Here is a 25099-nt window from a genome sequence, read left to right on the forward strand (position 1 = left end):
TAAGGGAGATAAAACTGGGGGTGGGGGGGACATACACAGTCCCAAAAGTTCAAACACTCAACCCCCACCCTCCCCAGTTCAACCAGCCCCCCCTAGACATCAAGCAACAGGCCTACTTCAAAGCATACCATCGAGCTATAAAATAACACACACCCTCTCACACGTGAACACATGAACAGGGGGGGGGGGACGGGCCGAAGGCCCATATTCAGACATGTACACGTCATCATGACGTACGGTCATCAATCAATCATTTTGACCCGTGCCGTCTCCTATTTCTCTCTTATATTCTCCTTCTGCAATTAGAACGTCACACCAACACACAAAACAGACATTACCCCTAATGGGTTGAGAATGAGACTGTTGGAAGCCAGGAGGAGAAGAGGAAGGCTGGAGGAGTGATCTATTGAGAACTCTCCTCTCCTATCCTTTTCTGTAAAAATGTTGAGAAAGTAATTCATGCAAAGAAAAGCACTTCAGCAGAAAGTTAGTGTTAAGTAAGAATCTTTATTTAAAAATCAGTAGTTTGATTCAGAAATAGTAATCTATAATATGGATTACCAGACAATCAGAACTTCAGTCAGGCTTTCATCTGATTGACCACGGAGTCCTAAAATTGTTTCCCCCATAAATGAAGTTATGCAAAGAAAACATTGTACACGGACACAAAAAGAGAGAACAAGTCAATATCTGAAGGCATCGCACAAATTCCAAGAAATCAGTGAATTTATTTTAAGGCCATTTTGTATAGTTATTTTCATAGATTTTCTTTTTCCAAAACACTCAATTACAACAAAAGAACTGGTGCATCTCATGTAAAACTGTACATGCAAACATAGTGCACGGATATCTTGGATATCTTTAGTAAACAAAGATCACGTGTGTGAACTCACATGCTCTATTAAAAACTCTGGCGGCACGCGTACACACACACACACACACACACACACACACACACGGCTTGGCAAGCAGATGGCAAGTGTTGTGGCAAAGCAGTGAAAGAAAAGAATGATCCTTTCCACAGTAGTGTAAAAAGAGAGCGCAAAAAATGACAACGTCAGTAGTCCTTGATGGTGAACATGATCTCAGCTGGATGCGTGTCTGCGTGGTCGTGTGTGTGTGTATGCACGGGCACACGTGTGTGTGTGTGTCCACACTGTGTCAGTAGCCTGTGGGTGGTTAATGGGAGCCTATAACGAGCTCTAGACTGTGACCCAAAGTCCTAATGATACCTCCTGCTCTGCTACAAGCCCAGTGGAAGACTGCAGCACAGACAAGCTGGGTTTCAAATAACACACTAGCTATTCCCCACATCGTGCATTTCTTTTGACGAGCCATGCGATGCCTCATATGGATTTGGCTAAGGTTTCTTATGATACAAAGACTCAAGACCAGCTACAACTACAGATGCAGAGGAGGCAATTATGGAAGGCTTTCAAATGTGTGAGAAAAACACGATGAAAGAAGACATTACTGAAAGTTGTGAGAGAGACAGGAAAGGTTGGAAAGACCGTTTGTGTCTACTGTATGTCTTTAAACAAAAATGTTTTAAACAAGGCAGAGTTTCTCATCAAATATATGTTGTGTAAAGTACGTGGGTTAAAACGGCAGACTGCCATGTTGAATATACCGTGTGAGGTTATTCTCTCTCTAGGCTAGCCAACATCTCCCTGTATAGGTGTGGCACTGTGTCGACTCAGGCATGTAGCACTAAATGCCTGTACTCCTCTGACTAAATCAGTGGGTTGACCTGCTTGTCTACTTCTGTCCAGGGTCGTTCCACCTCAAAAAGACACCAGAAAGAGGACACATAGTGGCATTTTTACACTTCATATTAAAATCAAGTATGTTACTTGAGATGATTTGCATACGAAGCAATGAAAATGCTAATATACAGTGCCTTGCGAAAGTATTCGGCCCCCTTGAACTTTGCGACCTTTTGCCACATTTCAGGCTTCAAGCATAAAGATATAAAACTGTATTTTTTGTGAAGAATCAACAACAAGTGGGTCACAATCATGAAGTGGAACGACATTTATTGGATATTTCAAACTTTTTTAACAAATCAAAAACTGAAAAATTGGGCGTGCATAATTATTCAGCCCCTTTACTTTCAGTGCAGCAAACTCTCTCCAGAAGTTCAGTGAGGATCTCTGAATGATCCAATGTTGACCTAAATAACTAATGATGATAAATACAATCCACCTGTGTGTAAGTCTCCGTATAAATGCACCTGCACTGTGATAGTCTCAGAGGTCCGTTAAAAGCGCAGAGAGCATCATGAAGAACAAGGAACACACCAGGCAGGTCCGAGATACTGTTGTGAATAAGTTTAAAGCCGGATTTGGATACAAAAAGATTTCCCAAGCTTTAAACATCCCAAGGAGCACTGTGCAAGCGATAATATCGAAATGGAAGGAGTATCAGACCACTGCAAATCTACCAAGACCTGGCCGTCCCTCTAAACTTTCAGCTCATACAAGGAGAAGACTGATCAGAGATGCAGCCAAGAGGCCCATGATCACTCTGGATGAACTGCAGAGATCTACAGCTGAGGTGGGAGACTCTGTCCATAGGACAACAATCAGTTGTATATTGCACAAATCTGGCCTTTATGGAAGAGTGGCAAGAAGAAAGCCATTTCTTAAAGATTTCCATAAAAAGTGTCGTTTAAAGTTTGCCACAAGCCAACTGGGAGACACACCAAACATGTGGAAGAAGGTGCTCTGGTCAGATGAAACCAAAATTGAACTTTTTGGCAACAATGCAAAATGTTATGTTTGGCGTAAAAGCAACACAGCTCATCACCCTGAACACATCATCCCCATTGTCAAACATGGTGGTGGCAGCATCATGGTTTGGGCCTGCTTTTCTTCAGCAGGGACAGGGAAGATGGTTAAAATTGATGGATGGTGCCAAATACAGGACCATTCTGGAAGAAAACCTGATGGAATCTGCAAAAGACCTGAGACTGGGACGGAGATTTGTCTTCCAACAAGACAATGATCCAAAACATAAAGCAAAATCTACAATGGAATGGTTCAAAAATAAACATATCCAGGTGTTAGAATGGCCAAGTCAAAGTCCAGACCTGAATCCAATCGAGAATCTGTGGAAAGAACTGAAAACTGCTGTTCACAAATGCTCTCCATCCAACCTCACTGAGCTCAAGCTGTTTTGCAAGGAGGAATGGGAAAATATTTCAGTCTCTCGATGTGCAAAACTGATAGAGACATACCCCAAGCGACTTACAGCTGTAATCGCAGCAAAAGGTGGCGCTACAAAGTATTAACTTAAGGGGGCTGAATAATTTTGCACGCCCAATTCTTCAGTTTTTGATTTGTTAAAAAAGTTTGAAATATCCAATAAATGTCGTTCCACTTCATGATTGTGTCTCACTTGTTGTTGATTCTTCACAAAAAATACAGTTTTATATCTTTATGTTTGAAGCCTGAAATGTGGCAAAAGGTCGCAAAGTTCAAGGGGGCCGAATACTTTCGCAAGGCACTGTAGGTACCATTGACTTGCATTGGATTGTGTGACAAATGCTAAAAAGTTAGAATTCAAAAAACAGTGGCCAAGTAAACAAAACCAAAGAATGGTTTGCTGTCGTACTTTTGTCCATAGACTGCTTTCAGGAAACCAATATGGAATTTTGTAATTTGGGCGAACTATCCCTTTAACATTGACATAGAATAACGAAATTACATGAAACGACCCTCCAATGACATAATCCACTGGGCTGTAACCCCCTCTTACTGCTATGCCAAATACTATTGGCTTGGAGTCGATCCTATTTAAAGCATTAAAACCCAGTCGATTGTAATCTGTAAGGCTGCGTCCACTGAGCTGCGGTGAAACAAGAGGAGGAATTACACAGAAAAGAGAGGAGTTGTTATGTGGTTGAATTGTGGCAAAGGGCATCGGTCTATCAGTAATGATATGGCAACAGACTGACAGTGGCACACACATGAAAATGGCAACAACTGCGAAATACATAAATGTAGTGTTGGAATGTCTGTTAGTTTGATAAGGGATATTGATATGTAACCGATCAAGTTATCAATTACACACCACCTCCATACAAGCAGTAGCTAATAGCTATATTATGATAATAATGATTAATATTATTAATCATTAAAAGGCAATTGATATAAACTCCAAACCCATTAAGACAGCAGATTGAAGAGGATACCCTGGCTGTAAGAAGTAAGAGTGGGTTGACTGGGTATAATGGCTACGGGCCAGGAGTTTTTCCTCGGCGAGGATACCCTCAGTGGGTATTGTTAATTGGGATTATTGGATGGGAATTACATTTAGGAAGAACAAGTTGTCATGATAACCGCCAGACACCATCATCTGCGGCCAACACACTCGGGGCTTAACACTAGAACAAATAAATAATGACATAATGATTGGCACAACTCAAAACAATAAAGTTACCTTAACAAGGCAACTTAAAACAATCTACTTAAGAATATCAACTTCCAAGGCAATAACCAAGTGGTTAAGAGTGTTGGGGTCAGTAATTGAAAGGTCGCTGGTTCGAATTCCGAGCCGACTAGTTGAGAAGAAAAAAATCTGCCCAAGTGCCCTTGAGCAAGGCACTTAACCCGAACTGCTCCTGTAAGTCTAAATGACAAATGTAATAATAATAATAATAATAATACAAAATAACAAGAACCGAACAGAAGGAAATCATTTTTGTAACTGTTTTTGACTACTGGGCTTCTGCTGTTGTCTCAAACTGGATCGGAGAGCATCTGTTGTTATTTAAATGGATTTGGAAGAGAATATGATGTTGGTTGAGTCACTGTTGTTCTCGGCACAGTGAGAAAACCCGTGGGCACTCGCAGCGTGGCTGGCATGGGCACCCTATCGCCAAGGCAGTTTAGAAAGGAGCAAGAATGCGCATCAACAACAAACATTTAACCCCAAAGCCTGAGAGCAGTGACAGGCAGGGAAGTGTAGGACCACAATGCATGCTCTGACGCTACACTCATGCAAAGGGACAACATAGTATGGTACAGTGGCTACTTGGACCTGCACTGTTTCAACCTCAACCTGACTCCCCTGGCAAAGACAACACGCTGAGAGATAAAGAGAGAGAATATTGATTGATATTCCAAAGTTCCAAACTGAAAGTATGTACAGTATCAGTCAAAAGATTGGACACACCTACTCGTTCAAGGGTTTTCCTTTATTTTGACTAATTTCTACATTGTAGAATAATAGTGAAGACATCAAAACTATGAGATAACACATATGGAATCATGTAGTAACCAAAAAAATGTTAAACAAATTGCCACAATATATTTTATATTTGAGATTCTTCAAAGCAGCCACCCTTTGCCTTGATGACAGCTGTGCAGACTCTTGGCATTCTCTCAAACAGCTTCATGAGGTAGTCACCTGGAATGCATTTCAATTAACAGGTGTGCCTTGTTAATTTGTGGAATTTCTTTCCATCTTAATGCACTTGAGCCAATCAGTTGTGTTGTTACAAGGTAGGTGTGGTATACGGAATTAGCCCTATTGGGTAAAACACCATAGCCCAGCTCAAATAAGCAAAGAGAAACCACAGTCCATCATTACTTTAAGAAATGAAGGTCAGTCAATACGGAACATTTCAAGAACTTTGAAAGTTTCTTCAAATGCAGTCGCAAAAACCATCAAGCGCCATGATGAAACTGGCTCTCATGAGAACCGCCACAGGAAAGGAAGACCCAGATAAGTTCATTAGTTGCCAGCCTCAGATATTGCATCCCAAATAAATGCTTCATTACAGAGTTCAAGTAACAGACAAATCAACATCAACTGTTCAGAGGATACTGCATGAATCAGGCCTTCGTGGTTGAATTGCTGCAAAGAAACCATTACTAAAGGACACCAATAATAAGAAGAGACTTGCTTGGGCCAAGAAACATGAGCAATGGACATTAGACCCGTGGAAATCTGTCCTTTGGTCCGATGAGTCCAAATGGGAGATTTTTAGTTCTAACCGCTGTGTCTTTGTGAGACGCAGAGCAGGTTAACGGAGGATCTCCGCATGTGTGGTTCCCACCATGAAGCGTGGAGGATGTGCTGTGATGGTGCTTTTGGTGCTTTACTGGTGACACTGTCAGTGATTTGTTTGGAATTCAAGGCACACTTAAACAGCATGGCTACCACAGCATTCTGCAGCGATACGCCATCCCATCTGGTTTGCACTTAATGGGACCATCATTTGTTTTTCAACAGGACAATGACACAACACACCAACAGGCTGTGTAAGGGCTATTTGACCAAGAAGGAGAGTGATGGAGTGCTGCATCAGATGACCTGGCCTCCACAATCACCCAGCCTCAACACAATTGAGATGGTTTGGGATGAGTTGGACCGCAGAGTGAAGGAAAAGCAGCCAAAAAATGAAGCTAGTTGAGTGAATGCCAAGAGTGTGCAAAGCTGCCATCAAGGAAAAGGGTGGCTACTTTGAAGAATCTCAAATATATTTTGATTTGTTTAACACTTGTTTGGTTACTACATGACTCCATATGTGTATTTCATTGTTTTGACGTCTTCACTATTATTCTACAATGTAGAAAAGTCAAAATAAAGAAAAACCCTTGAATGAGTAGATGTGTCCAAACTTTTGACTGGTACTGTATATTATACATGTGTCCAATGGTAAAACTCATTATCATTAACATGTACTGTAAACATTGAGTGAGAGTTGGAAGAATAGAGAGACAGAGTAGAGAGATAGAAATATATTTCCAGTTATTTACAACAGACAAGTGATACCACATCCAGACTATAGAACCTTTTCACCACTCTGCTCCTGAAAAAGGCCAGTCCCCAGGAACTTTCCTCCTGTCATCCTTCCTTTCGTTCTTTCCTTAAATCCTTCATTCCTTGCCAGGTGAGTTGGGAAGACCAGACTCTGTCCATCTTCCCGGTTGTGTCCCAGAGAGTGTCTCCATTGGCCGATATACACGAAGTCCAAACGGAGGAACGTTTGACAATGAAAGTAAACATGCCTCTGTTGACTCCATCCGCCCGTTCCAAAGTAGAACCCTTTAGAACCGCTCAGTAAAAACTTCTAGAACCCTGCCAGTCAGTCAGCCTCCATTAGTGCAATGAGAGAGTGCGAGAAAGCCAAGAAGGCCTCTCCTATCACTGAGCGAGTGATGCAGAGAGGAGAGAGACGAATACATATTTGAAGAGGTTTTTGTTCGGGACCAGGGGGCATCTCCGCACCCTTCAGATCTGCGTCTGCAGGGGGTGTCCTGGGGAGGTGTATGGAGGGGGTGCGGGCGAGGGCTTGATGCCTCTGATCCTCATGTAGGAGAGGAACTGGTCAGGGATCTCAGCCAGGACATCCTTGGCTAGACGGGCCATACTCAGGATGTGGTTCCCTGTCCGATCGGTGTAGTCTCTGAATGGGACAAACTGTAAGACAAGAGAAAGACAAAACAGGGCTGGAATTAGTTATAGTCTAGTCAATATACAGGTGTTTAGCTACTAAACGTTGTTTAGCTACTAAACGTTGAAGAAATGGGGTTGGAGAAATATACTACTATTATATACCATAATAATAATAATATATACTAAATATTAACAAAAATAAAAGTATAGGCAATATATAGTAGGTGTTAGGCCATTATGTGTAAATAACACTTCCAAAGATCTTTGAAAACTGAAGTTGAGACTTTTTGGACCCACAGTACAAAAAGTAAAGCATGAATTTATTCATAACAGTTCAGAGCGAGGTGAGTTCAGAGCGAGGTGAAATTGTCCTAGCCAATCAGCTATCAAAGTCTTTCGTTTCCCTCGTCTCTTGTTGCGATGTACAGTGCATTGCTAGCGAGCGCTCAGTCTCTTTCATATCTGATCTAATGAGGATGGAGGCAGGGCCAGTTTTATCACAGAACTGTCTTTCATAGGGGTCCTGCCTGTCTCTGCGTGTGTGTAGAGGCAGCTAACTGTCCAGATTGAAAGATAGTGATGGAGTGAGTGAGCGAGGAAGAGCAGAACGGATATATATATGAACAGGGGCTTTGGCTGAGAGTTTCCTTTTGCGACGGTGGAGACTTAGATTTTGCCGGATATCTCAATTTATTTTTATATAAACTCAACAAAAAAAGTTGAGGACCCTGTCTTTCAAAGTTAATTTGTAAAAATTCAAATAACTTCACAGATCTTCATTGTAAAGAGTTTAAACACCGTTTCCCATGCTTCCCATGTTCAATGAACCATAAACAATTAATGAACATGCTCCTGTGGAACAGTCGTTAAGACACTAACAGCTTACAGACGGTAGGCAATTAAGGTCACAGTTATGAAAACTTAGGACACTAAAGAGGCCTTTCTACTGACTCTGAAAAACACCCAAAGAAAAATGCCCAGGGTCCCTGCTCATCTGCGTGAATGTGCCTTAGGCATGCTGCAAGGAGGTATGAGGACTACAGATGTGGCCAGGGCAATACATTGCAATGTCCATACTGTGAGACGCCTAAGACAGCACTACAAGGAGACAGGACGGACAGTTGATAATCCTCGCAGTGGTAGACCACGTGTAACACCTGCACAGAATTGGTACATCCGAACATCACACCTAAGGGACAGGTACAAGATGGCAACAACAACTGCTCGAGTAACAGCAGGAATGCGCAATCCCTCCATCAGTGCTCAGATTGTCCGCAATAGGCTGAGAGAGGCTGGACTGAGGGCTTGCAGGCCTGTTTTAAGGCAGGTCCTCACCAGACATCACCGGCAACAATGTAGGCTATGGGCACAAACCCACCGTTGCTGGACCAGACAGGACTGGCAAAAAGTGCTCTTCACTGACGAGTCAAAGTTTTGTCTCTCCAGGGGTGATGGTTGGATTCTCGTTTATCATTGAAGGAATGAGCGTTACAACAAGGCCTGTACTCTGGAGTGGGATCGATTTTGGAGGTGGTGGGTCCGTCATGGTCTGGGACGGTGTGTCACAGCATCATCGGACTGAGCTTGTCATCACTGCAGGCAATCTCAACGCTGTACGTTACAGGGAACACATCCTCCTCCCTCATGTGGTACCCTTCCTGCAGGCTCATCCTGACATGACCCTCCAGCATGACAATGCCACCAGCCATGCTGCTTGTTCTGTGATTCTCTGTAAGACAGGATTGTCAGTGTTCTGCCATGGCCAGCGAACAGCCCGGATCTCAATTCCATTGAGCACGTCTGGGACCTGTTGGATCGCAGGGTAAGGGCTAGGGCATTGCCCCCAGAAACGTCCGGGAACTTGCAGGTGCCTTGGTGGAAGAGTGGGGTAACATCTCATAGCAAGAACGGGCAAATCTGGTGAAGTCCATGAGGAGGAGATTCACTGCAGTACTTAATGCAGCTGGTGGCCACACCAGATACTGACTGTTACCTTTGATTTTGACCCACCTTTTGTTCAAGGACACATTATTCCATTTATGTTAGTCAAATGTCTGTGGAACTTGTTCAGTTTGTCTCAGTTGTTGAATCTTATGTTCATTCAAATAAATACACATGTTTTTACCCCATTTTTCTCCCCAATTTTCGTGGTATCCAATTGGTAGTTTCAGTCTTGTCCCATCGCTGCAACTCCCATATGGACTCAGGAGAGGCGAAGGTCGAGAGCCGGCGTCCTCTGAAACGCGACCCTGCCAAGCCGCACTGCTTCTTAACACACTGCACGCTTAACCTGGAAGCCAGCCGCACCAATGTGTTGGAGGAAACCATCTATATCTGGAGATCCGCGCCAGCGTGCATTGTGCCCGGCCCAAAACAGAAGACGCTAGTGCGCGACAGGACAAAAACATCCCTGCCGGCCAAACCCTCCCCTAACCCGGACGACGCTGGGCCAATTGAGTGCCGCCCCATGGGACTCCCGGCTGTGGCTGACTGTGACAGAGCCTGGAATTGAACTATGACCTCTAGTGGCACAGCTAGCACTGCAATGTTAGACCACTGTTCCCTCGGGAGGCCCTGAACTCTCAATTTCTAACACATATAAACTCAGAAGTTAATCAAGCAGCTAACCAAATTATGCAAGATTTTACTTCTGGGTTAACAGAGATTAGGCCTGGGGCCTCTGTGGGTTCTCTGTCCATCTGGCCTGATGGGGGGGGGGCAGAGCAGGTGGGAATGATCTGAACTCAGACCAGATGTCTGTCTGTCTAATGGAACCAGGGCCAGGAGCCATAACACAGATGTTAACATGCTGTTAAACTCTAATGTATGAGCACTACTATCTGTGTAAATGTCCATTTTGGTTTTTGTGGATGATTCAGTTGAATCCCACCTGTGATTTCCCTCCCAATATGTTGTTTTCTAGTACTTCTAGTTCCTAGATTCTACTACTAGTTCATTTATCATCATTATGTGCATATAAGTAGTATGTTGTAGCATCTGTCCATGGGCCTGACTGTTCTGCGCTATGAAATCAATCAAAAGCATTTTATAAAGCCCTTTGAACAATAGTAGCAGTCGCAAAGTGAGGCTAGATGGTTGCAGACAGTTTGTTTTTGTTTGTGGCATATTCTAATGCTCCCAAAACCCGACCTATTTGACTCCATGCATCATGCAGCCTAGCAGTGGAACAGACGGAAGGAACATGGTGTACCTGAACAATGTCCCTCTCTGCATATCTTCCCTTCGACGAGATCCTCACTTCATCCCCGTCCAACTCGATCATCGCTGAGAAGAAACATCATACTGTAGTCATCATCTGCTCAGTGGAGTGTCTGTGTGTGTGTGTGTGTGTGTGTCTGTGTGTCTGTGTGTGTGTGTGTGTGTGTGTGTGTGTGCACATACGTACATTTGTGCATCTGTGTGCGTTTGCGTGTTTCTTACCATCAAATTCTGCTGGTCCCACCCCTACGATGATAATCGACATTGGAAGACACGAAGCCTGGATAGGACACGAGGAAACAAATTTGAGTCTCATATTCTCCTCATTATGTCTGTGACAAAGTTGAGTCTGTCACACAGTATACATATGCATAGGATTCTGTCAGACAGTCTGTGAAATATGTTTTATGAGTGGCTTTGACTGAGCACCTATACAGCTTATACAACAAAGTTGATTCACCCCAAGCTGTGTGTGTGTGTGTGTGTGTGTGTGTGTGTGTGTGTGTGTGTGTGTGTGTGTGTGTGTGTGTGTGTGTGTGTGTGTGTGTGTGTACAGTCGTGGCCAAAAGTGACACAAATATAAATTTTCACAAAGTCTGCTGCCTCAGTATGTATGATGGCAATTTGCATATACTCCAGAATGTTAGGAAGAGTGATCAGATGAATTGCAATTAATTGCAAAGTCCCTCTTTACCATGCAAATGAACTGAATCCCCAAAAACAATTTCCACTGTATTTCAGCCCTGCCACAAAAGGACTAGCTGACATCATGTCAGTGATGATGAGGACAAGGCTGGAGATCACTCTGTCATGCTGATTGAGTTTGAATAACAGACTGGAAGCTTCAAAAGGAGGGTGGTGCTTAGAATCATTGTTCTTGATCTGTCAACCATGGTTATCTGCAAGGAAACACGTGCCGTCATCATTGCTTTGCACAAAAAGGGCTTCACAGGCAAGGATATTGCTGCCAGTAAGATTGCACCTAAATCAACTATTTATCGGATCATCAAGAACTTCAAGGAGAGCGGTTCAATTGTTGTGAAGAAGGCTTCAGGGCGCCCAAGAAAGTCCAGCAAGCGCCAGAACCGTCTCCTAAAGTTGATTCAGCTGCGGGATCTGTGAACCACCAGTACAGCGCTTTCTCAGGAATGGCAGCAGGCAAGTGTGAGTGCATCTGCACGCACAGTGAGGTGAAGACTTTGAGGATGGCCTGGTGTCAAGAAGGGCAGCAAAGAAGCCACTTCTCTCCAGGAAAATCATCAGGGACAGACCGATATTCCTCAAAAGGTACAGGGATTGGACTGCTGAGGACTGGGGTAAAGTAATTTTCTCTGATGAATCCTCTTTCAGATTGTTTGGGGCATCTGGGGAAAAAAGCTTGTCCGGAGAAGACTAAGTGAGCGCTACCATCAGTCCTGTGTCATGCCAACAGTAAAGCATCCTGAGACCATTCATGTGTGGGGTTGCTTCTCAGCCAAGGGAGTGGGTTCACTCACAATTTTGCCTAAGAACACAGCCATGAATAAAGAATGGTACCAACACATCCTCCGAGAGCAACTTCTCCCAACCATCCAGGAACAGTTTGGTAACGAACAATGCCTTTTTCAGCATGATGGAGCACCTTGCCATAAGGCAAAAGTGATAACCAAGTGGCTCGGGGAACAAAACATCGATATTTTGGGTCCATGGCCAGGAAACTCCCCAGACCTTAATCCCATTGAGAACTTGTGGTCAATCCTCAAGAGGCGGACAAACAAAAACCCACAAATTCTGACAAACTCCAAGCATTGATTATGCAAGAATGGGCTGCCCAGAAGTTAATTGACAGCATTCCAGGGTGGATTGCAGAGGTCTTGAAAAATAAGGGTTAATTGACTCTGCATCAACTTCATGTAATTGACAATAAAAGCCTTTGACACTTATGAAATGCTTGTAATTATACTTCAGTATTCCATAGTAACATCTGACAAAAATATCTAAAGACACTGAAGCAGCAAACTTTGTGGAAATTAATATTTGTGTCATTCTCAAAACATTTGCCATGACTGCATGTGTAAATATTCATGGAGTGTGTCTCAGATGTAGTATCCCGAGTGGCGCAGCAGCCTAAGGCACTGCATCTCAGTGCAAGAGGCGTCACTAAAGTCCCTTGTTCGAATCCAGACTATATCACATCCGGCCGTGATCGGGAGTCCCATAGGGCTGTGAACAGCGCCGTCTGGGTTTGGCCGGGGTAGGCCGCCATTGTAAATAATAAAAAAAATGTTTTTTACTGTCTTGCCTAGTTAAATAAATCTAATTAAAAAACATGTAAAAAATATCTTCCTGAGGGCCTCTCTGAATTTGGGGATGAGAGAATAAACAAGTCCCTCACCTCACACTCCCCCAACACTTTAATATGTGTGTACGTGTGTGTGTGTGTGTGTGTGTGTGTGTGTGTGTGTGTGTGTGTGTGTGTGTGTGTGTGTGTGTGCCATAATCCCGCCTCTGCTCTCTCCGTCTTTCTGAGTGATGAGTTAGTTTGATGTATTACCCCAGGGTTGTAGAATGATAGATAAATTTATCAGAATGTCTTGTTTACTTGTTTCCCTAGGAACTGATCCCAAGCCAACCTTTACCTCTCACATACATACATGCATACGTACTTACATTACTGTTCCCACTACCCCCAATCAAGTCCCCTGTCCAAATCTCCCCTGACTATGGTAATACAGACAGTGATGTGTGTCTTAGCCACTAGCGTCCATACTGGCCATCTAGTGACTAGGGTCGGGGTTCAATCAGATTGTTGATTTGGAAAATTGTCAGTGAATGTGGTCTCCGCCAAAGTGGGAACATTGCCTAGCAGTTGATCTTGATCTTACGTTGACGATGGACTCCTTGGTCTGGGCCATGTCTGAGATGACTCCATCTGTGATGATGAGGAGGATGAAGTACTGAGAGCCATCCTTCACTGACGCAGCGTACCTACACACAGGAGAGATAAACACAGAGTACATAGGTGAGCCAAACAAGTGTTTATATTACCCATAAAACCCTACATTAAACATGGTCTTTATTTCCTACAGACCCGGCATGAACTGGCTTTCTGGCACCTACTTTTACACAGCGTGGGCCCTAGCCTCTGACTGCTTCCTGTGCTTCTCAAAACACACGTAAGGCGGGCGGAGAGAGAACCTCTGGTGCTCGCAGCGCCGGACACAGAGAAGTCAACTGAACGGTTATTAAACGGCGAGGAGCGTGAGGGCACAGCAGAGAAGGAGTGGAGCGGTCATTATTAAAACGCGGGGGCGAGTGGCACAGGTGAGAAACAGAGGAGGTGAGCGGAAAGGAGGCTGGCATGACAGCGGTGCCAGGGAGTGAGGGGAGGGGTGAGGAGAAGGGAGGAGAGGGGTAAGGTGGTGTCGAGGGTGGCGCTAATGATTGGATTCCCGAGAGCCACACACATTTTGCACTGGGTTGTTACCCCTCAACTCAACATCTCTACCTTGGCTTCAGAGCAACAACGAACAGGCACAAACACACCTGTAAATCTCAAGTCTTCTAACAGCACCTTAACTTCATCAAGGCACACTCATTAAGGTTTAAGGACTGTGTGTGTGTGTGTGTGTGTGTGTGTGTGTGTGTGTGTGTGTGTGTGTGTGTAGGACTGTGTAGTCATTGTTCACTCACACAAACACCACATTTACAGGTTAATTAAAGAACCAAATGTGACAAAAGTCACAAAACACGTTCATTTAACAGCTCAGAAGCAACTTTTCTGTGACTCAAGTTCTACAGTGGAATGTTACAACACAGTCACACTTGTTAACTGTGAAACTATCTCTGCGAGCTGTGCATGCACTGAGAAGCACAGTCACACTTTGAAGAGTTGGAGAATCTCAGTTTAGTCTGATCTTGTGGCCAAAACACTGTCACTAACGTATTCTCAGCATAATACTCTTGAGTTATGTACTGAAACATCTTCTTTCACTTTTAAAAGTTGATACATCTGAACTGTTTGTCTGCAGACTTCCTCTGTTGTCCTTTTTGCTCTCAGGGAAACGACTCATCAATCTCAACATACAGCCTGCGTTGGGAATGGCTCTTACTGGAACAGAGGACAGTGGATCGATACACAAGTATTGATCTACTCTGGACTCCTGGCTCGCTCATGCCTGGGAGGTTTAGATGTGCACCGGTAGGAATGTGATCTGACATTCAATGAAGGAAGACCTATAGGTATCGGCCTCTGTTTTTATCAGCCTGCTCTGTTTATTCGGTCAGGTCAGGAAGTAAATCTAAAAACTCCGGAAAGGAAAAGTGTGTAATATCATTTTCAGTTCATACAATGAATTTCAATTTGGTTTTGCAAATTCACTGAAATGAATCAAAAACCTGAAGTGACCCCGAAGCTGGTTTAATTCCAGCTTTGTTCCTCGTAGCCCCCTTTACCTGGCCACGTGGTTGATGACAGGGGAGAAGTTGGTTGGGCCGTAGAGGCAGACAGACTTCAGGCTCTGGTAATATGCCTCCATCACTCCATCTATACCTGCACAGTATGGGTTTTGGGGGTTGCCATTCTGGAAGACACAGAAAGAGAAGGAGGGTAGTTAAATCTTTCATCAATTCCATCAAGCAGGAGAAGAAAGCAAAGAAGATAATAAAAAAATGAAAAATGATGTTAAAGCAAGAGAATGGAGGAGGATAACTAGAAAAAAGGGAGGGAGGAGGAGGATAAATAAACAGCTTTCATCAATACAACTTTAGGCCCAGTGAGAGATAAATGTGGGCAATCCCTGCTGAGCGTGCTGGAGGCATCCTCCTGTCTGAGTGGTATCCTACTGTTTAAAGTACTCTGCAGAGCCGAAGTGGGAAGGAGAGAGAGGGGGAGGGAAGGCTGTCTGTAATCGATGGTTTCTGCCTTGCATAAAGGAGATTCTGTTCTCCTTGGTGATCATAGAACTCAGTGGGTGTATTTTAGCCCGCCAGGCAGGACTTGGCATCCTAAGCCTCCACACTACAGCCACTAAGGAGACGTTCAAACGCTGAGGGTTTGAGGGTTTGAGCCTGCCTGGAGCGCCAAGTACAGTGCCTGGTAAAAGTATTCATCCTCCTTGGCGTTTTTTTCCTATTTTGTTGCATTACAACCTGTAATTTAAATTAATTTTTATTTGGATTTCATGTAATGGACATACCCAAAATAGTCCAAATTTGTGAAGAGAAATGAAAAAAAATAACTAGTTTCAAAACTTTCAACCAAAAAAAAAAAAAAAGAAAAGTGGTGCGTGCATATATAGTCACCCCCTTCGCTATGAATCCTCTAAATAAGATCTGGTGCAACCAATTACCTTCAGAAGTCACATAATTAGTCAAATAAAGTCCATGTGTGTGCAATCTAAGTGTCACATGATCTCAGTATATATATATACACCTGTTCTGAAAGTCCCCAGAGTCTCCAACACCACTAAGCAAGGGGAACCAACAAGCAAGCAGCACCATGAAGACCAAGGAGCTCTCCAAACAGGCCAGGGACAAAGTTGTGGAGAAGTACAGATCAGGGTTGGGTTATAAAAAAATATCAAACTTTGAACATCCCACGGAGCATATGGGATGGCACCAAAACAAACCTGCCAAGAGAGTGCCAACCACCAAAACTATCAAACCAGGCAAGGAAGGCATTAATCAAAGAGGCAACAAAGAGACCAAAGATAACCCTGAAGGCGCTGCAAAGCTCCACAGCAGAGATTGGAGCATCTGTCCATAGGACCACTTTAAGCCATACAGTCCACAGACCAGGGCTTTACAGAAGGGTGGTGAGAAAAAAGCCATTGCTTAAAGAAAAAATAAGCAAACATGTTTGGTGTTCGCCAAAAGGCATGTGGGAGACTCCCCAAACATATGGAAGAAGGTACTCTGGTCAGATGAGACAAAAATGTAACTTTTTGGCCATCAAGGAAAACACTATATCTGGCACAAACCCAACACCTCTCATCACCCCGAGAACATCATCCACACATGGTAGTGGCAGCCTCATGCTGTGGGGATGTTTTTCCATTAGCAGGGTCTGGGAAACTGTCAGAATTGAAGGATGGCGCTAAATACTGGGAAATTCTTGAGGGAAAGCTGTTTCAGTCTTCCAGAGATTTGAGACTGGGAGGGAGGTTCACCTTCCAGCAGGACAATAACCCTAAAGCAACACTCGAGTGGTTTAAGGGGAAACATTTAAATGTCTTGGAATGACCTAGTCAAAGCCCAGACCTCAATCCAATTGAGAATATGTGGTATTTTTTAATTTTTTAAAAATGTTACCTTTATTTAACCAGGCAAGTCAGTTAAGAACATATTCTTATTTTCAATGACGGCCTGGGAACAGTGGGTTAACTGCCTGTTCAGGGGCAGAACGACAGATTTGTACCTTGTCAGCTCGGGGGTTTGAACTCGCAACCTTCCGGTTACTAGTCCAACGCTCTAACCACTAGGCTACGCTGCCGCCCCAGTATGTGGTACTGATTGCTGTATACCAGCAGAACCCATCCAACTTGAAGGAGCTGGAGCAATTTTGCCTTGAAGAATGGGCAAAAATCCCAGTGGCTAGATATGCCAAGCTCATAGAGACATACCCCAAGAGACTTGCAGCTGTAATTGCTACAAAAGGTGGCTCTAGAAAGTATTGACTTTGGGAGGGTGAATAGTTATGCATGCTCAAGTTCTGTTTTTTGTTTCTAATTTCTTGTTTTTCACAATAAAAAATATTTTGCATCTTCAAAGTGGTAGGCATGTTGTGTAAATCAAATGACCCCCCAAAAAACATAAAAAAAAATATAATTCCAGGCCACAAAATAGAAAATATGCCAAGGGGGTGAATACTTTCGCAAGCCACTGTATGTGCCATCATGTTTTTGTTGCTCTTTCATTTGTCTAATTAATTATGCTTCTATGGGTGCATCTGCAGCTCTGAGTCCACAGGGCTAACTGGAACAAACAGTGACTGTGATCAGATGTAAACAAAACAAGCCTGTAACCATGGTGAACACATTAAGTATATGTGGTTCCACAATTTAACCAACTGAGCCAAGACGGAACAACTCTGGTGATGGAGTATCCACAGGTTTTGTTCCAACCTTTCTGAACCACATCGCTCACCACGGTGAACTCATGTGAGACCTATCCATCAAGGGGCAGCTTGGCACCAAAGCCCAGAGTAGGGAACATCTTATCAGGGTTCAGAGGGTAGAGGTCACTTACCAGGGCGAACTCATGTGAGACCCGTCCGTCAGGGGGCAGCTTGGCTCCGAAGCCCAAAGCAGGGAACATCTTATCACTGTCGTAGTCCTGGATGATCTCCCCTACAGCCTTCATGGCCATGGCGTAGGCATTCATCTGGTAGGGACTCATGTAGTGGAGGGAGGTGGGCTGGGTTGGGTTGCCTGGGAAACAGGTACAGTAATGGGACAGTAATAACAAGGTACAATAATGGAACAGAGCCAGATATAGAAAAGGAATGTTTGTGTCTCAAATTAAACTCCATTCCCCATGTAGAGCACCGCTAGCCCATGCTGTTTATGGGTGAAAGTGGTGCAGTATATGTGGAATAGAGTGTTATGAGTTTTGCCCATACAGAAAGGTAGTTGTGATTTCAACCAAAATGGTGATACTTTTAGACAGCATAATACAGCATCTCACTAGAGACCATGTTACATCTCTTTCCCTGCCTTTCCCCTCTATATAAGACTCTGGGTAGTGGGTACAGTATGAGTGACAAAAACATCATTCCATAATCAATAATAGCAGGAGAATAATTTCACTTCGTGTCTCGTAAAAGCACTTTATAGCACAGTGGCTGCAGTGGTTATGAGTATAGTGACATTTGACCTTTAGATCTTTTAAACGGACCTATTGGACACGCATCCATGACATCAGCTCCTGCATATCGGACCTCGTCAAATAAAAACAAGGAAGCAATAACCCTTATGAGTCATCAGTGGATCTAAGTTTGAACTGAACCATCTGTTGTTGTTATCTAAGAGATGCGATCGTCCCAGTCAACCTCACTATAACGTCTAAGAGCTCATGACCCAGGTCATTTCCTTCCAGCCTTGCTATAACAGGTACACATTAAAATGGATAAGAGAGGCACAATCGTTCCTGTTATCACCACTAAGCTATGATCTCTGACAGCATTAGGTTTGAGCCCTGACATAATGGAGAGGGCTGTTACAGATCACTTTATTCCCCATCTGCACACATTTAAAATAGCCCTGGTCGAGCATTAGGAGAAGTGTTGTGTGTGTGTGTGTGTGTGTGTGTGTGTGTGTGTGGCTCACCGTTTGAAGCGGTGAAATCAATCGCCACTGTGAAATTAATCTGGGTCCTGGAAGGCAAAAGCAAGAGGGTAATTATTTGTTTACCGCACACACATATGGCTTAATGAACTTTAGTAAACACAATAATGTTCTGATTATCAAGCAAGCGGATAAGTTGAAACCTCTCCTTGTCCTTGGTCCCAGAGGACACTAAATGCAATATAATAGAGAGTGAGAGAGAGAAAACTGTCTAATCCTTCACTATTTACAGTATTTCCCAAGAAGTCAAGACAAAACAGGTTCAACAGGTCAGTGCACACAGTGCTGAGGTACCGTGCCCTGTGGCTCACACAGCCTCTTGCCCTCTCCACCACCTCCTGTATTTGAATAGATCAGGTACTGTAAGGAACCATTGGACTTGTCATCCTGTGACGCCATGCGGAGTGCACTGCTCAGCCCGCAGACACACGTCAGTGCAGCAGACCTGAAGAAGCCAGTTTACTCATTGTGAGGGAGGGGGAGGAACCAGACCAGGGGCTCTGTGCTCTCGTCTCCCCAGCTCCGAGCCACGCTGCCTGCGTTAGCCGTGGTTCAGGTCAGGATAGGAGCCATGAGGTGGGTATGGATGTATAGGGCCCAGGTCGGGCTATGCACTACTCTAGTCCACACTGACACACACAGCCTGGGTCTAATGCTGGGAGAGGAAGGGGTGGGTGGGGAGTGATGCCTGAAGTACAGAGCTGTCACTTCATGTTAGGGCAGAGGCTGCATCAAGGATAGAGTCTAGGGGTGGAGGGGGGCAGAGGGAGGATGAGAGGAGGGAGGAATAAGGAAGGAGCAGAGGGATGCTTGCATCATTCCCCCGGAGTTAAATCACACATTGTCTTAAAATCGCTCATTTACGCTTCGGTTTGCACGCTAAGAATGTGTTTGAGCGCATCCCTTTTTCTCCCCAATTTCGTGATATCCAATTGGTAGTTACAGTCTTGTCCCATCCCTGCTACTCCCGTACGGACTCGCGAGAGTCAAAGGTCGAGAGCCATGCTTCCTCCGAAACACGACCCTGCCAAGCCGCAATGCTCCTTGACACACTGCTCGCTCAACCCGGAAGCCATTGAGCGCATTTCTTAAATAATATTTGTGTTGGGGTAAAAAGTTAAATATGGTAGTGTATGTCAACGTGCACGTTATACTGGGCTATCCTGCACCAAACAGATTTTTATTTTATTTTTTAACTTCACTGAATTGTACTGTAACTCATGTTACATGAATTCAAGTCCCCCCCCATTGTATAATTCAGTGCCAAGATGTACAGTACCACTCAATATTTAAGGGCATTGGTACGCTGCAGAAGTCAGTGGAGAGGAGGCAAGTTTAATATTGTGAGAAATGAACAGAGGGACAAGTCTGCAAGGAGAAGAGGAGGTGAGACAGTGGTGTGTTGGAGTCATATCTGGTCCAGCTCTCTGTGCCAAGAGGGAGGGAGGGAGACACAGACAGACAGACGTGCATTGGAGTCATATCTGGTCCAGCTCTCTGTGCCAAGAGGGAGGGAGGGAGACACAGACAGACAGACGTGCATTGGAGTCATATCTGGTCCAGCTCTCTGTGCCAAGAGGGAGATAGACAGACAGTGGCCCGCCAGGCTGAATTATGGATGTCTCCACACACACGCACCCGTGCACATTACACACACAGCGAGAGTTTCCACCTTGTTCAGAGAGTGTGAGGACAGCCAGAAACAGGGGAAGGAGATGGATAAAGAGAGAGAAAAAAAAAGAAGAGCAGAACAAATGTATCCCAGTCTGAAACAAAATATTACTCAGTTATTTCAACATAATTCAAAGACTGTAAATCAGTGGAGATCCAACTCAGAGATGCAATCTAATTATTCACATTAGAATGCAGAGGGCTCTCGCTAAAAGGTCAGCCGAAGCTTCTGCACCAATCACAGATGACTGTGCACAGTGAGGTAAGAGTGAAACATCACCCCATTGGCTCCAGGTGTTGCCCCTGGCAGCGCACGTTCCAGGAAAACTAGCCAGCCCCTTCGGATCTTAAAGGGGCAATCAGCAGTTGCTACATACATTTTATGTATGATATGTACCCATGGATTCTTAAAGAATATAACTTGTAAATAACTCATGAGCTTAGTTCAACTGTTGTACCCCCATCAGTACCGAAAATATAAGCTTGTTTGTGAACCAATGTTTGTAAACAAAACAAAGTAAAAAATGGTAAAACACTGTATAGCCACAAAACATGGTTAAAAGTAGAATTCTGATATCATGGATGGTCCGGCTTTGCATCCATAGATCTGTCTATACATTTGAGACGGTTGACATTTCTTTACATTTTTACATTTACCGAAACAGGGGGCGGGGATAACACTTTATTGTTTCTACTGCTTTAACCCGGCTCAAACCCAAAAAGCTACTCGTTCAACACCGAGAGAGCGAGAGCGAATGTAACTTTTAATACGGGCGATTTCTATTGGTTTTGCCTTGAAACGTTATCGAAAAGCAACATTCAAATAACGGATAGAAAGTCCGCTCTTCTCAAGTAAAATTTTCGGGAACAAACAGTAAAGCAGAAAATCACACAGGGAAGTGACTACGAGGACTTGGCAAAAACCATGACCTTTTTGTTCATATCTGACTGTGTTATTAGCTGGATCATTATCAGAGAGAGGAGAGGAGGAGCAGAGAGGAGATGGGGAGTGGGAGGAGGGGAGAGGAAAGGGGAAGAGATTTTCCCATGTTAAACAAACATCTAACAGAGACTCAACACTACTGTCCCTTCCAGCCTTGTCTATGGTTAATGATTCATAATAAGTCAATAGTACTACTGTAGGAGTGTTATTGTATTAGTGGCATCCATCGGCCCCTGCCAGTAGACCTGGGAAACCCGGTAGGAGTAATTAGCACTGGTCCTGAGGCTAATTGATTGTTTCATGCATCATTTAGGACTCCGTATCCACAACTGCAAGGGACGATGCAGTCTATAGAGAGACTACATGAGCTCACATGGAAACAAAACATGTCATCCCAATGTCTTCCCTGGTTAAATAAAGCTTTAAAAAGAAAGAGTGGAGGAGTGTGTGCCATATTGAAGCTATCAGTGTAGGGGATGAGGCACAGACAAATCTTGACTCATGTCTATGTCTCCTATCTGATAGTATCACCCAGGGGCGATCAGTGCAGTACCTTTCTCTACAGCGCTCCATTTATTTGCTTCAGATTGCCTCCGGGCAGGAAGAGAAAAAAAAACCTGCCAGCCACAGAGCCAGCTGATGACCAATTCACAGAAAAATACAAATGTCTGGGAAAGAAAGAGAGAACCTTGTCTGGAGAGAACACACAATGGAGTGTAAGGAGGAGAGAGAGAGAGAGAGATGTATGTAGAGAGAGAGAGATGTGTAGAGAGAGAGAGAGAGAGAGAGAGATGTAGAAAGAGAGAGAGATGTGTAGAGAGAGAGAGAGATGTGTAGAGAGAGAGAGAGAGAGAGATGTGTAGAGAGAGAGATGTGTAGAGAGAGAGAGAGATGTAGAGAGAAAGAAGTAGAGAGAGAGATGTAGAGAGAGAGAGATGTAGAGAGAGAGAGATGTAGAGAGAGAGAGATGTAGAGAGAGAGAGATGTAGAGAGAGAGAGATGTAGAGAGAGAGGGAGAAGTAGAGAGGGAGGGAGAAGTAGAGAGGGAGAGAGAAGTAGAGGGAGAGAGAGAAGTAGAGAGGGAGAGAGAGAAGTAGAGAGGAGAGAGAGAAGTAGAGAGGGAGAGAGAGAAGTAGAGAGAGAGAGAGAAGTAGAGAGGGAGAGAGAGATGTAGAGAGAGATGTAGAGAGAGAGAGAGAAGAGAGAGAGAGAAGTAGAGAGAGAGATGTAGAGAGAGAGATGTAGAGAGAGAGATGTAGAGAGAGAGATGTAGAGAGAGATGCAGAGAGAGAGAGAGATGTAGAGAGAGAGAGATGCAGAGAGAGATGTAGAGAGAGATGTAGAGAGAGAGAGAGATGTGATGTAGAGAGCGAGAGAGCGAGAGAGAGAGATCCATTCCTAGTATTAATGTTAAAGCCCTGGGTGATTCAACTGGACTAGGCTCTGACAATGTATGACAAACCACAGTACTTTGCAGTGGTGATGGCACTGTGGAAGTTTAGAGAAGATGGAAGAAGAAGGAAAGAATGGCGGAGGATGAGAAAAAGACTGATTGTTTACATGCTGCCTACATACCACCAGCAACCATTAAGGGAACATTGACGCAATAAAACAACTTGAAAGCAACACGAGCATAACAGAAGGTTGGATTAATTATGTTTCAAATGGACCGTGTTAATCCCTTTGTATATAACAACTGGTGTTAATACATTAACACTGAATGAGGGTCCCAATTCCTCGACAGCTGTGTGCTGCTTGAGAAGAGATTGGGGATGAAAAGTGACGAGAAAAGAACAGATGAGAAGAAAATAAAAGGGATTATGTACTGAACAAAAATAAAAATACAACACTTTTGCTAAGTTCATATAAGGAAATCAGTTAATTGAAATAAATACATTAGGACCTCATCTATGGATTTCACATGACTGAGAATACAGATATGCATCTGTGGGTCACAGATACCTTAAAAAAAGGTAAGGGCGTGGATAAGAAAACCAGACAGTTTGTGGTGTGACCACCGTTTGCCTCATGCAGTGCGACACATCTCCTTCTCATAGAGTTGGTCAGGCTGTTTGTGGCCTGTGGAATGTTGTCCCACTCATCTTAAAAAGCTGTGCAGGATATTGTCGGGAACTGGAACACGCTTTCGTTCACGTCGATCCAGAGCATCCCAAACATGCTCAATGGGTGACATATGTCTGGTGAGTATGCAGGCCATGGAAGAACTGGGGCATTTTCAGCTTCCAGGAATTGTTTATTTTTATGAACAATGTTTGTATTTTACCCCCTTTTTCTCTCCAAATTATGATTTTGTCTTATCGCTGCAACTCCCCAATGGGCTTGGGAGAGGTGGAGTCATGCGTCCTCTGAAACATGACGCCCCTAACCACGCTCCTTAACAACCGCCAGCTCAACCCAGAATCCAGCCGTACCAATGTGTTGGAGGAAACACTGTTCAACTGGCGATTGGGGTCAGCCCGCAGGCATCACAGGCCCACCACAAGGAGTCGCTAAACCGCAATGAGCCAAGTAAAGACCCACTGGCCAAACCCTCCCCTAACCTGGACGACGCTGGGCCAATTGTACTACAGACCCGGGAATGAACCCGGGTCTGTAGTAACACCTCTAGCACTTCGATGCAATGCCTTGGACCGCTGCGCTACTCAGGAGGCCCTAGCTTCCAGGGAATTTTGTACAGATCCTTGCGGCATAGGGATGGATGTGCATTATCATGCTGAAACATGAGGTGATGGCGGCGGAGGCATGGCATGACAATGGGCCTCAGGATCTCATCACGTGCTTTCAAATTGCCATGGCTAAAATGCAATTGTGTTCATTGTCCGTAGCTTATGCCTGCCCATAACCCCACCATGGGGCACTTTGTTCACAAGGTTGACATAAGCAAACCCCTCGCCCACACAATGACATACACGTTGTCGAAGGTTGTGAGGCCGGTCGGACATACTGCAAAGTTCTCTGAAACAACATTGGAGGCGGCTTACGATAGAGAAATGGACGTTCAAGTGGACAGTCCTGAGACATCTGTGGCATTTTGTTGTGTGACAAAACAGCACATTTGACCTGTGTAATGATCGCGCTGTTAAATCAGCTTCTTGATATGCCACATGCGGATGGATCATCTTGGCAAGGGAGAAATGCTCACGAACAGGGATGTAAACAAATGTGTGCACAACATTTTCTGAAAAATACATGCATATGGAACATTTCGGGGATCTTTTATTTCCACGTCTCATTGATATTTTTGTTCAGTGTCGAGGAAACATATCACAGCAACATGCTATTTCTTAGCAAACAAGCCCAGACAGATGCAGAGACACGAGGGGGTGGAGCATGCCACAGTTATTATAAAACATGAGCACTATGGTCCATTATCGTCCATTTAGGCTTCAAAACAGAAAAAAAACATCACTTTCCACTTCACTTAGTCACACGAACATCGGTGCACACCACTCACCCGCCCTGGCCCACTCTGTCAAAAAAAACATGAAATGTTAAGAGTTAGGAAAGTGCTTCT

General features: G+C 44.1%; 1 protein-coding gene across 2 annotated transcripts in view; it reads right to left on the minus strand.

Moving 5' to 3' along the window:
* Positions 1 to 487: 487 nt before the first annotated feature.
* LOC118366141 (copine-8) overlaps positions 488 to 25099 on the minus strand; it is a 109750-nt gene continuing 85138 nt past the window's right edge. For both annotated transcript variants that reach the window (XM_052491749.1, XM_035748578.2), the window contains 7 exons: positions 18933 to 18979; positions 17854 to 18035; positions 15061 to 15188; positions 13491 to 13593; positions 10849 to 10906; positions 10619 to 10692; positions 488 to 7431 (listed from right to left, as the gene is read on the minus strand). In XM_052491749.1, the coding sequence (XP_052347709.1) occupies positions 7243 to 7431; positions 10619 to 10692; positions 10849 to 10906; positions 13491 to 13593; positions 15061 to 15188; positions 17854 to 18035; positions 18933 to 18979 (781 nt within the window). In that variant the 3' untranslated portion in view covers positions 488 to 7242. The remainder of the gene's footprint in view (positions 7432 to 10618; positions 10693 to 10848; positions 10907 to 13490; positions 13594 to 15060; positions 15189 to 17853; positions 18036 to 18932; positions 18980 to 25099) is intronic.

The sequence above is a fragment of the Oncorhynchus keta genome, chromosome 33 (genome assembly GCF_023373465.1).
Source record: "Oncorhynchus keta strain PuntledgeMale-10-30-2019 chromosome 33, Oket_V2, whole genome shotgun sequence".
In the NCBI taxonomy this organism is placed as follows: domain Eukaryota; kingdom Metazoa; phylum Chordata; class Actinopteri; order Salmoniformes; family Salmonidae; genus Oncorhynchus; species Oncorhynchus keta.